The 13,218-nt window shown below is 40.5% G+C and overlaps 1 protein-coding gene across 3 annotated transcripts in view; it reads right to left on the reverse strand.

Moving 5' to 3' along the window:
• Nucleotides 1–13,218, reverse strand: part of FBN1 (fibrillin 1) — a 237,974-nt gene that overhangs the window by 48,252 nt on the left and 176,504 nt on the right. For all 3 annotated transcript variants that reach the window (XM_036300753.1, XM_036300742.1, XM_036300760.1), the window contains 8 exons: nucleotides 11,904–12,026; nucleotides 10,052–10,174; nucleotides 9,584–9,748; nucleotides 6,997–7,065; nucleotides 6,775–6,900; nucleotides 5,498–5,620; nucleotides 4,729–4,887; nucleotides 1,433–1,504 (listed from right to left, as the gene is read on the reverse strand). In XM_036300753.1, coding sequence (XP_036156646.1) covers nucleotides 1,433–1,504; nucleotides 4,729–4,887; nucleotides 5,498–5,620; nucleotides 6,775–6,900; nucleotides 6,997–7,065; nucleotides 9,584–9,748; nucleotides 10,052–10,174; nucleotides 11,904–12,026 — 960 coding nt within the window. The remainder of the gene's footprint in view (nucleotides 1–1,432; nucleotides 1,505–4,728; nucleotides 4,888–5,497; nucleotides 5,621–6,774; nucleotides 6,901–6,996; nucleotides 7,066–9,583; nucleotides 9,749–10,051; nucleotides 10,175–11,903; nucleotides 12,027–13,218) is intronic.

A 13,218-nucleotide genomic window follows, 5' to 3' on the forward strand; every position in this document is an offset into this window, starting at 1 on the left:
ATGCCAACAATCTTAAGGCCTTTCAGAAGAAGAGTATAAAGCTTAAATAAAACAAAGTTTCCCAGTCATCTAAATATTTTGTCATGGTGGAATTTGGTACAGTAAGTATACTGCTCACTATCACATTTCCAGTTTTCAAGAGCTAGAGTCAAAGCAAGCTGTGAGTCAGGACTGGGTTCTGGTCCTAGCTCTGTTATTAATTAGCTAGGTGACCTCAGCCTAGTCCCTTCCCCTCAACTGCAAAGCAAGGCATTTGGACTAGATGCTGTCTGGGACCTTTCCAGCTCGACTAGTGGGTGGTGCTAATGCTGTTTTGAGTCTGACTACTGCCAGCCTTACAGGGCAGACCTTTCTGGGTACACTCTTGGTCCTACCATGGAGGCTCATCACTACTAAAGGCCACTTATCTTTGGATCAGAGATTGTAGGGAGATCAAAAGATCTGTTTTGGGAAGGGGAAAAGCAAAGCAGCTGGGGCCAGGTGTTTTATGCCAGTGTCATTTAGCAGTTTCCTTTTCCAGACCATGAAGTTTCTTTGGACGTTGACTAGACTGTGGAGCCATATGGATTTGGCACTAAGGGAGCCGGGCTGATTGCTGGACCAGACCCTTGTTTTCTTAAACACGGTCATTGGAAAGGCTGATGTGGATTTCAGTTTACTTATTAGGAATAAGGTGGAACAAAACAAGTGGTGATGTTTGCTACTCCACTCAAGCGCTCAGACTGAGGAGGGGCATCTAAGGATGCATATAAATCACACAGGGGAAAAGCTCTGAGACTGCAATAGCTTTCTACTTCTATGTTATTTGGTTTTAAACCACAGAAGCATTGCCTCGTTGGCTGACCGCTGTGCAATACTTCTGACTCTTGCTCAAGCATCTCTAGTACTATAATGGTCTCTGCTTCAGTGACCAGATTGGAAGGATTTTTTTTTTTAATTTCATATCTGAAATTCCCAAAGCAGATAACCTGGGGAGATTCCATGAAAGGCAAAATTGATCCACAAGAAGGAATTTAGGTGAACAACCTACACGTGAGGATTGGTATGAAAGGTCATATTAAACGCACGTCTTAGTCAGAAGGCAGGACTGGGAATTACAGTCAAATCAAACGTCAACTGGCCCTGCTCCCAGAATCTCTCTCTTTGTTGGTGCTTAGGGTTGGTTTAACTAATCTTGATTGTAATTTTGTGAAAAGCCTTCCAGTCCCCTTAATCATGAGCAACAAATGCTGCCGCCAATTAGGTGGAGCTACCCGGGGTGTTTGCACAGTTCGTTTCAAACTAAGAACCAGTGTTTCAATAAATTGAAATGACACTGTTTAATGAATTTTCCTTCTAAGAAAAAAAAAAGCAAATTGAGAAAATAACGTGTAACCCTTTTCTTAACACAAAGGCAAAAGCAGAAAGTTCCAACAATGGCATCATAACTCACCAACAGGTAAGCCGGTGTAAATGTCAATGACGAAGCCTGGCCTTTGACTTCCACAGAGTGTAGCAAATTCATCTGCAGTGATTAGACAAAGGTGGGGTGAGGGGCATAGGAACAAGGGTCAGTAAAGAGCAATGATTGGGCTGAAAGAATTTACTTTGTAAACATTCTGGAAAGATATTTATCTATATTTTGAAGTATTTAAAATAAAAAATAAATTTGAAATTCCTACAGATATTATAATCTTGCCCTTAAGGTGAATGTTGCAGGAAGTGACCTCATGTTGACATCATGAGGGACAAGCAGCGGTCTTCCCACCACATCTGACACTCATTTGTATGAACTTGTCTGTAGAAATTTGGGCTTTTATAAGGGTATTGTTCACCTCTGAACCCAAGGACTGGCAAGAGTGTCTCTTTCCACTCTGCATTAAGGGGAATGCTTACAAAAGCCACTTCCTCAGTAGATTGGGGAAGACCATAGTAAGTCTAGCCAAGTTCTTGACATCAGGTCTATTAATCACTAATTCATGCCAAACCACCAACTTATACCATTACTTCAAGTTTTGGAGCTGGATTTCTTTTGGTGCTGCACTCTTGCCTTTCCTCTCTCTCCTGACCCTCTGTCTTTCTCTCATGCCTGAATTCAGCAAAGTTGATAATAAAGAATGAACTAAATGTCACCTGCTGTCCCTTCTAACTCTGAGATTTTGTCATTCCAGATCATGACTGTAACTATTATGGCATGATATAAATTTAAGTTCAAGATGGCCATTGCCTTATTGGTCAAACCCACTGAAAATTAGTCAACGGTTTCTAGAAGTAAATGTAGCATATTCTTCTCCTAGTTATTTATGTCTTACTCTATGAGTGTCCACTTCCAATAAGTGTCATGCCAACAGACACTGGTCATCCAGGTAAATTTCAGGGACTCCTCAAATGTGTGCAGATTGTATAGGTAATTAAAAGCCATGATGGGATTTGGTCAATGTTCAATATGAAGAAGACATCTTACATTTTAGTAAGAGTATGCAGATGCCTAAACCTCAGACAGACAGTTCTGAAAGTAAATGATAATCTTTATCAGGGGTCTCCAACGTGGTCTCCAAGGGAATATACAAAGATCCATTAAGATAAAAAAAAAATACTAGAACGTCTATCTAGCTTTGCAAAATCTGATTTAAAAATATTTTTGTGTAAATTTTATAATAGAACATTTTATAAAAATAAATTTATTTTCCAAAATAATTAAAAACAAATATATAGAGACATATACACATATACTTTTATATGTGAATACACACACCAAGTGAGTGTAACCCACAGGTATTTTTTTGAAAGGTATGTATCATCAAAGACAATCAGACAAAGGGTCAGCAATTTTTTTTCTTAAAGGGGTAAAGAGTAAATATTCTAGGCTTTTCAGGCTGTGCAGTCTCAACTATCTCATTAAAGCAGCCATAGACAATGTAAAGAAATTAGAGTGGCTGCATTCTAACAAAATTTTATTTATAGACACCAAAATTTGAAGTTCATATCATTTTCAGGTCATGAAATATTATTTTAAAAAGTCTGTTCTTCCCTGGCAGGGTGGCTCGGTTAGTTAGAGCATCATCCCATGCTTCAGAAGGTTGCAGGTTCAATTCCCTGTCAGGGCATTGGGAAGGGGGTTCAATCCCCAGTTGGAACATTTATAGGAGGTAACTAATCAATGTTTCTCTCTCTCTCTCTCTCTCTCTCTCTCTCTCTCTCTCTCTCTCTCTCTCTTTCTCTTCTCCTCATCTTCCTCCTTCTCCTCCCCCTCCTCCTTCTCTTCCTCCTTCTTCTTCTCTCTCAAATTGATAATAATAAAAAAACACACCCACATCCTTGGGCGAGGATTAAAAAATTATTTTTGGTAATTTAAAAAATTAACACTTTTTCAGCCATTTAAAAATGTAAAATTCATTCTTAGCTTGTGGTCCATACACAGATAGGTGGTGGGTTAGATTTTGCCCAGGGGCTATATGTAGTTTATCAAACCTGGTTTAGCGTTATCTTGCTGAGTAAGGTAATTTACAATTCTAAGTGATAGATACTACATTATTTCTGCAGCAAACAATGGATGCAATGGTATATTTTACTCAAATAAAATGTTTCATGTGTTGTCAGGTAGCACTAGACATAGATTTGCTGTATTACGGATCACTGGAGAATGGAGTAGGTTCTATAGCAGCCGTGGGCAAACTACAGCCCGAGGGCCGGATCCGGCCCGTTTGAAATGAATAAAACTAAAAAAAAAAAAAAGACCGTACCCTTTTATGTAATGATGTTTACTTTGAATTTATATTAGTTCACACAAACACTCCATCCATGCTTTTGTTCCGGCCCTCCGGTCCAGTTTAAGGACCCGTTGTGGCCCTCGAGTCAAAAAGTTTGCCCACCCCTGTTCTATAGGATACACAATAGTTCACTCAATCTAAATTATCACATTAGTAAGTGATGTCATCATGGCATACATGAAATATATCATCTAGCATATGCTATAATAACAGTGCACCAAAGTTCTCAGTACATTTGCTCCAAGGATATAAATTATCCTTTTTAAAAAAACAAGTAACATTATATAGATCTTTCTCTATGAGGACAGAAGAAGAAATTTCTCCCAAGTCTCAATATCAAAAAGAGTTGCGCTTCCCTTTAGTGCTGAGTTTGCTCCATGGTCATTGAGGTTCTTAGACTTGCTCATGTCTCCCTTTTTCATGTGAGCTGCTGGGAAGTTTGGAGCCAAAGTTACTGCTCATCTCTGGCGAGTGTTTGGAAATTCCTGGCTGGAATTCTGTGGATTAGCCTCGCTAACTTGCTCCAAGTTTCTTGCCCTTGTTTGCCATTTGCCTTAGGCCATCTTGTTTTACATTTGATTCTTTGTGGGCTGCCTTAAATTCTATTTTGGAACAGGACTAGTTATAAATAAGTTAAAATAATGGGAATATGGTTTGCTTATTTGTCATACTGCTTTGCATGATGTTTCCAGTCCCTTAGTTAGACTGATAACAGTATGTATATCTTTGTGATATGCTAAGTCTGTAAGTCTGGTAAATGAACTAATATAAAAATTAGAAAGCATATTCTGTAACTTAAATTTTCAGCTGGAAGGACCAGGATCAACTGCAAATTTAAATATTTGCCTTTGTGAGCTCATTTTGTTCTAATGAAGATTAACGATGCACCCATCCCTTCCCTGGCTGAGACTCATTTCCCTAATAATCTATGAGGAATTGATTTACCTGTAGTTTTGGTGATGGTGAAGCTAAAACTCACCTGTGCTGGGGATGGGACACTGTTCACAGGGCTTATTCCAGGCTCGGCCAATATTGTAGGAACAGCAGCACATCTTCTTGGTCATATTGAACAACAGTTCTCCGTCACAGGTCTGGTTGTCAGCATAATAGTTTCTGTAGCACAAACTTCTTCTCATATCTAGAAGAAAGGAAGAAGGAAGGGATTGGCGATGCCATGGGGATTTCTAAGGGGATAGTCAAGCAGTGAGCTTCTTTTGAACGGACTTTGATAAGGGCAAAGCCTGTTCGCACACAACTTTCCATCTACCTATAGTGCCATAAGAAAAACAACAACTGAGAAATATAGTCCCTGATACTTGGTGCCACAAAACTAGGTCATTATGTAGCTGTAGCATTAATAAACTTTACATGACTCTCCACCCCGTCTCCTAGTAACAATTCTCCACTGCTACTTGGCAGTAATTTTCTCATTTCCGACTCATGATGTTTTAATACTGCCGGTCAGTGCTGTAAATATAATTGTATAAAGATACACCCAAAGTCAAACAAAAGAAGTACTATTAAACCATTGTTTGGGATTTTCCAACATTACAGTTTAAAGAAAACTCCCAACCACCCACACGAGGTGGTGTGAGAAAAGGCCAAGCTCGTGGTTTAAAGGGGAGGTGGTTCTCACAAAGACAGTGAAAGGAGCAAATAACATAAGGACTAATTGCTGGGCCTGTAAGCTCTATTTCTCTTTGCAGATGAGGACCAACCATGCATTATTAACAAAAGCTTGGACTTACCCATGCAATTATTGCCCCCATTCACTTGCATGTAGTCTGGAGGGCAAATGCAGGTGTAGTTGCCAACGGTGTTGTAACATGTCCCTGGACCACAGATTCCTGGAGTTTCACACTCATTCACATCTGTAATCCAAAGAGAAAGTGGTATGGGAAGATGGACACTTCACTCTTGGGAATAGCCTGGTACTCAGAATCACTATAAATGTTGACAAGGAAGGAGAAAGTCCACAGGGCACTTTAAGATCCAGATAAGAGAAACAGATGTTTAGTTCATCAGTGTCCTTTATCTGTGCTAACGTGGGTGTGCATTTTCAGAAAAGGAGGTTTTAGCAAGGGAAGTTTTGCTTTCTGGTATGAGTTCCTAATAACTGAGTCCATAACATCCTCAAAGGCACGCAGAGATGGAAATGTGGAGACTTCAGAAAGACAACTGTGTATAGTACTTCGTATGTTCACAAAATCCATGGAGCGATATGATGTATCCTAAAGCTATAGACAGCTGGATTCATGAATCTGCATTGGTAAAAGAGCATGGAAACAGGTATTTCACACCTCCTTCCCTATTTTCAAACACAGGAGTTGAGTCCAACTTTTGTTAACTCCGTGGATCTTAGAACTATGTTGTACACACTGGATGCTCAACTAGCCCTCAACAAGGTTGTCACTGCGTCACCCAATAAGCCTTTTGGAGAACAGAGGACTACTTTCCCACCAGGATGCAAAAAAGTCTCTTCTCTAACTAGTCCTGTGACTCCTGCATGTAAATGAAATCCATCTCTCTCAGCCTGGTCTGTAGCCCAAGTCCTACAGCTAAAAGTGGTCAATATTCTCCATTTTTCCAGGATGAACAGGGGTCATCACATCATGAAACCAAAGGGGCCACCTTTAAGAGAAGCTAATTTAAATGCATCGGTACCCATGCTAAGTGGTGAAGGGCAGGAAGAAGAGCCCAGAACTGCCCAGCACATAGAAGTCACTGAAATGGGACCTGTGCTGCTCTAATAAAAAATGGCTTTTCTGAAAAGCATGGAAAACTTTTGTACACATAAGTGTAAGATAATAAAACTATACTTCCCACAGGAAAGAGGGAGTTTTGTGGCAATTTGGCATTATGACAATGACATTATATCAGTAATGTTAGTGCACACTGCCACCTGTCATTATACCTATGTTCCTATTTAGACCATTGTGTTATTTTGCTAAATTTCAGCTTTCCTGGCTTTTGAGGTCAGTTCTCAATATTGGAAAGAACTTATCATCCTGTCGGGGCCATTTACCATCACACACTCGGGTATCTTCATTCAGGAAGTAGCCCGTGGGACAGCGGCACTGGAAACTACCGAAGGTGTTGATGCATTTGCCGCCTTGGCACAGCCCTGGAAGCTCCTGGCACTCGTCAATGTCTGTCAAAATGAAGACAGCAGTGTTTCTTCAGCATTGTCAGTAAACCCAAGGAAGTTCAAAATGTGTGCTCTTTCTGAGAACGGAAACAGAATTACCTTCCAGTATAACAGTGATGGGGTTGGGTCGAAAACCTTCTCCTCCAGGACAAAGAATTTTGTACTCAGCTATGGAAACAAAAATATCAAGTTGAGTTCTTTTGAGGATAAAATTTCCAGCAATGGTATCCTCGAGAGAAATACCGACATATCCAACTGCACATACTCCTTTGCAGGAATCTCTAACAGTGACCCCCACCCATCTGAAGCAAGTTAGTATCTCTATGCTCATCATCTTCAAAAGGCTTTTACTATGGCCACTGTCCTCAGTCTCTGCACCCTATACACACTCCCCTGGCCTTATGTTCTTATGAATTATTTTATTCCCTCATCTCCATCCTTCTTTCTTTTGAAAGATTTTCTTTTCCTTTTTATTTTCTCACAGACTCCTCCATTATTATGTTTGGTTCAGACTTACTTCCTGGAAATCACAGCTTCCATAATAATGTTAATCAGCCTGTTTCCAAAACCCTTTCCAGACAGCACCCCAGGAAGAGCTGCTCTTTCTTGGTTCCCACCCCACTTCTCTCCATAATGACGAGAGATCTTTCTTGCCCTTTGTTTAACTGACAGTAATACTGATGCCTCTGACCAAGTTTTTACAGTGTCCTTTGATTCCCCCCATTAATTCTCTGATCCAACTACTTCATTCAAAAACATTTATTTCAGTGCCATGCACCAGCAGTGTGATACATACAGGAGCACATGAATAAGAATGACCCTAACCTGCTGGAAAGCCCTGGTGAGTATCAATACGAAGCAATTCTTTCATGGTCCTCATGTTCTTCCCTAATTTGATAATCCCTCTCTTGGATTTCTGAAATGTTATGTATATATACGTAACTTTAAATATGTATATATTCCAGTTTTAGCTCCAATCTAGTTAGGTCCAATAAGGTGGACTTTTATTTGCTAATCATTATTAATCAACAGAGCTGACTCCCCCATTTAAACATCTTGGTTTGATTCTTTCAATATCAATGAAATTAACTACCCTCCTCTTCCTCTTTTACTTTTTTCTCTCCTATTTCTGCTGTCCACTACTCCTTTTAAGTCTTCACTTTCACATCACACCCTTCCTTCAAGGCCCAGTTAAAAAAATGCACAGTCATGCTCTGGCCAGTGTGGCTCAGATTGTTGGGCATCATCCTATGCACTAAAAGATTGCCAGTTTCATTCCTGGTCAGGACATTTGCCTGGGTTGCAGCATGCAGGAAGCAGTTGATAGATGTCTGGCGCTCACATCAGTGTTTCTCTCTCTCTCTCTCTCTCTCTCTCTCTCTCTCTCTCTCTCTCTCCCTCCCTCCCTCTCTGTCTGTCTCTCTCTCTCTCTCTCCCTCCCTCCCTTCCTTCCTCTCCCTCTAAAAAAATAAATCTTTTTTTAAAAAAAGCTCAGTCATCACCACCGTATGCCAGACTGACTTCCCTTTCTAAAGAGAAGGGAGAAGGAGATGCCTGCTGAACATTCATCCCTGTGCTGAGTGCTTTACTCAAGTCATTTCATTTAATCCTATGAGGCATTTATGAATGAGGAAACTCGGGCTTGCTAAGCAACTTGCCCAAAGTTACATGAGTGGCATGAGATGGAGTCCTAATTAGAACCAGGTGGGCTGTTCCTCTCACTCATGTCACAGTCTGCCCCTTTTTCTCCCTTATTGAGGCCTACATTGAATTATTGCTTATATGCTTGGGCCTTATTTTATTAGATAGTATACTCTTGGAGGGCAGGATCTAGTGAAATTCATCTTTGCACACTCAAGGTACATACTTTAGGTGCTCTAAGTACTTTTAGAAAAACTGAATAAATGGCCTTTTATCAAGGAAAGAATCAATGCCTGTCCCAATATACCGCATAAGTAGCAACCATTGATCTTTGCCAAAGAAACTACATCTGACTCTGAATCATACTGGGGGACACACTTAGAAAAATGGGAAGCCTTTTATCCTTTTTAGGATATATTATTTATGTCCTTAAAAACATTCTAGAACTTTCTTTAAAGTCATACTATAAGAATGGAATGATCTACCAATGGACACAGACAACAGGGAGGTGAGGGCATGAGTGGGGGGGATGGGGAGGTAATGTGGGGATAAGGACACATATGTAATAACTTAATCAATACAGAAATTTAAAAAAGAATGGGATAATCTTCCATTTCATGTTTGCTTAACTAATTGCTTCTTTTTCGAAAACGCAGGGACACTCAACTCTGTCCTAGAGCTTCTGAAACAAGTCAATAAATGGCAAAGGAGAGACCAATCAATGTGTCCTTGGGAAGGAAGCACTATAAGTGACTTAGCCTGGAAGGTGTTCTTTAACATAATGGGATCTGCTTATCACGCAGGTAGAAGGGAACTGTAACCTGCTCCACCTGACCTCCTAGTGCAAGCCCACTGGTGAGACATCCTGACCACCAAATTGGGAGCAGGGTCCCCTCAACAAAGCAGAGAGGATTGATCTCCTTTCCTGATGGAAGAGTAGAGACTAGTGGCAGCTCCCTCCCACTGGGGCTTCTATTCTGTGTATCTAGCGAGGAGAATTGGCCAAGCTGGAATAATGATAATAAATAAGAGGATGTCCACTTACAGGTGTTCACAGCAGGGCACAGCTCACAAGGAGTACCCCAGGCTTTCCCCAGAGAACAGCAGCAGGAAGCTTTGGAAACACCCACTCCAATTTCATTGCTACAGGCAGTATCTCCATTGTCCCCTCGAGGTCGAACATCCAAATAGCAATTTCCAGAGCGGGTATCTATTTACCATACACAAACAAAAATGTGTCAGGAAGACTCTTTCTACGTGGAGGCTGAAAATTTAAATCCATTTCAGAAACTGTTTCAGAAACTATTTAAAAACACAAAATTTATTTTTACGGAGAAACTAAATTGGGAATTTATCTACAGAAAAGGAATATGAAAGTATTTCACAAATTTAGGAAATGTTTACATTTTCATATTATTACTTTTTTTTTTTAAAAAAAATTGAGAATGTAATGTTCAATTCTGCTTTAAAAATAACAAACAGTATGCTTCTCTGAAAAGTTTTAAGATCTTACCGACACAGCCAACTCGAGTCGGATTCAGCTCAAAATCAGGTGGACAATCACAGGTATAGCTGCCTGGAGTGTTGATACAGTTCCCACTGATACACGTGGTTGGATCCAGACATTCATTAACATCTAAAATCAAACAGCAAGGGGCAGAGTTGTCACAAGAGCCAATGTGGGGAAGACATTACCATGAAATAGTAGCACCCAAATCTAGGGCTCCCAGTGAGAATTTTCTAAGAATTACTCATTATAATTACACCTAGAAATACAGTCTTCTAGTTGTGAAATACAACCCCTCAGGAAGGAAATCTGTCATAGTCTTTGGTCTTTTTTCCTCTGGAACACATTTAGCATTCAAATTTGTCATCAGGAGAAAATATGACTTTGGAACTCGGAAAAATATTCCAGTCAAGGTAACTGAAAGCAAAACACGACTGTGACCTCGGTCAACCAGAAATTCAGACATAGGTTTTAAGAAAATGTATGTAATATGTGTGGCTTGTTATTTCATCAAATTAGAGTAAGATGTCCCAGAGAACCCTCAGGAGCAGGCACTTCTGCTGCTTCCTCCATTGGCTGTGCTTGCCTCGTGGCAGCCCAGAGTGAGCACACACATGCACGAGACTCAGCGTTTCCACAAGGCCACCAAGAGTCTCTCTCCTGTCACTGATGCTGGTTTGAGGATTTCCCTTTCAGTTTCTAGTCTAAAAATATGTACAAAATTCCAGATACGTAGGACATGAGTTTTGGCAAATTCCAACTCTGTATAATCCTTTAGTTTGTGTTGAACACTCAAAAAATACTCAAGATCAGATAAACAGGGATTCAGAGAGGAGAGGTTGAAGGGTGAGGATGGTACCTTCTCCTCGGGACCTCCCCCTTGGACCTGGAACCTGTAGCAGAAAATGATTTTGCTCAAATTTCATGGGATCTTGGAGGGACAGGGCAGACTCACAGAAATGAGGTTGGACAGAATGATGCTGATGGCGATTTGGGGCACTGAGGAAAGGCTATGGTATGTGGAGAGGCAACTTCCTGTGTTATGCTAGAAGCCCAGCTCGGTGTCCTAACTGTCTTTAGGGAAACCAAGAGAAGAATGTGCCTAGTGTAGAGCAATCTGGGGACGAGCCAAGGGTGGATATGCAGTTTATGGTCATAATCTGGAGAGCCATGATTTGTGAAGGTTGCTGGGAAAATCTCTTTCTTCCTGATATCCTGAGCCCATACAGAATGGGACTGTTTCCTCAATATCCCTGAACAAAGGGTAGACTAGGATGGAGAAGTGCAAACGGCTTTCAAAGTCTTAACTCAGTGCCAAAGCGAACAGAGTAACAGTCTACAGGCGTGCTCATAGCTTTTCTCATGTATTTCATGTGTTTCCAGAGAGTCCTTTGCTTTACATGAAAAGGACTGACACACTACAAATGGGTGGCTGAGTACCACATTCTCTGGTGACCACTGGCAGGCCAGGGCCGAGAAGGAGTGAGTAGGGCTTTGGAGAAGACAAGGAGAAAACCCATGATCCCGTGGCCTTCAGAAGGAAACTCTGAAACTGCACCCAAGGAGAAAAGGAATGGCTGGGAAGCCTTACAGCTGGAGCAGCCCTGGCACAGTCTCTGTATCACTGCTTGATTCTGAGGTTATAAACTCTGCTCCTTCAGCTGCCTTCAACTCTCTCCTCTGGATCCTCATGTCCAATCAGTTCCAAGTCTCAGAAAATGTATTCTGTGATCCCTAATGTTTCATCCCAGCTTTTTGTTTGTGACTTTGAATATCCTTGTGGAATCCCAGCAGGGCCCCAACAGCCAAGTCCCCTGGCACCCCTGGAAGCAAATTTTGCTGCCAATGGATACCTTACCTGTGCAGTTCCCACCACTTCTGTCCAGTTCATAGCCAATCTCACACTCACAACGGAACAGGCCAGGAAGATTGTGACAAGTTCCAAAAACACAGATGTTTGGAAGGGAGCACTCATCAATATCTTGGAAAGAAGAAAAAAAAAAGTAATTAAATTAATTTTTTACTAAAGAAACTCCCTAATATAATTCATCAACTAATGTTATTAGGAAAATCAGGACTATCAGACATAAATGTAGGCACTTCTATTGACTTTTAGATGACTTGCTATGAGTAGGGATGTCTTTTAGGTGAGAACTTACTTTTTCTCAGCCTCTATTACATGCCAAGTAGTGCGCTAAGCATTTTGCATGTATTATCTCATTTATGGTGTTTCACTCAGGTCCACTTAACTTTTGTAAAGAGCCAAAAAGACCACATTAGCCTAAATTATTATTATTTTTAATCTATTCATTTACAGTTTTCATTGTAGGTTAGAATTTTGAGAATCACAAAGGTTTTGTGGTCACTTTGATAATCAGTTTTCTAGCCCTCTGTATCCCCATGTCGTGTGTTTGCTATTGTTGATGGAGATCTAAAAACTGCAGGCGCTTCTTCCAGGCCTCTGCCCCGGCCTCACATGAACATTCTGCTGGTGTAATTGACACACGGGCACATTTTCAGCCTTGAGACTGGTTTTAAATAGCCATGACCACTCTGCTAGGGATGATTTATATTAAGAACAAACAAACAAACAAAACCTTCCCTTGTAGCATTAAGAGAAGCAAAACTTTGAATGCAACTATTTATGTTACCAGAGGTGGCACAGTACCTGTTTTCCTTGGATGTTTGGAATAACAAAATTAAACAAGGCATTAGGCACATAACCAAGAGCATAATCTAGTTTCTTGACTCAGAGGAATTTTATATCAAACTTTGCATATTAATATAAACTGTATAAAGAACACCCAATGATTCCATAACAAAGTATTTATAGAACTATATGAGGGAATTAGTATACATGTCATAGCTCAAGATTGATTTTGAGTTAATGTCCTATTAACAAGCAACAACTATTAGTTAAGAACATTAGTCAGGGTCTTGTTTAAATTTCTATTGTCAATCGTTATCATTTGTTTATTTCTCTTGAAATCTTTTTAGTTCACTGTAGCGACTAATTCTTCTCAATGAGGGACAATGCACTTAAATTTCACATGTGTAGGCAAAGAGAAGAATCCCGTGTCTCCTAGTGGGATCCATCCTTAGCCAACAGGCTCCCAGGGCTCGTCCTGTCTGAACAACACTTATCAGAAAGACAGAGCCTTGTGCTGAAACAT

The sequence above is a fragment of the Myotis myotis genome, unplaced genomic scaffold (genome assembly GCF_014108235.1).
Source record: "Myotis myotis isolate mMyoMyo1 unplaced genomic scaffold, mMyoMyo1.p scaffold_m19_p_1, whole genome shotgun sequence".
Taxonomy (NCBI): Eukaryota; Metazoa; Chordata; class Mammalia; order Chiroptera; family Vespertilionidae; genus Myotis; species Myotis myotis.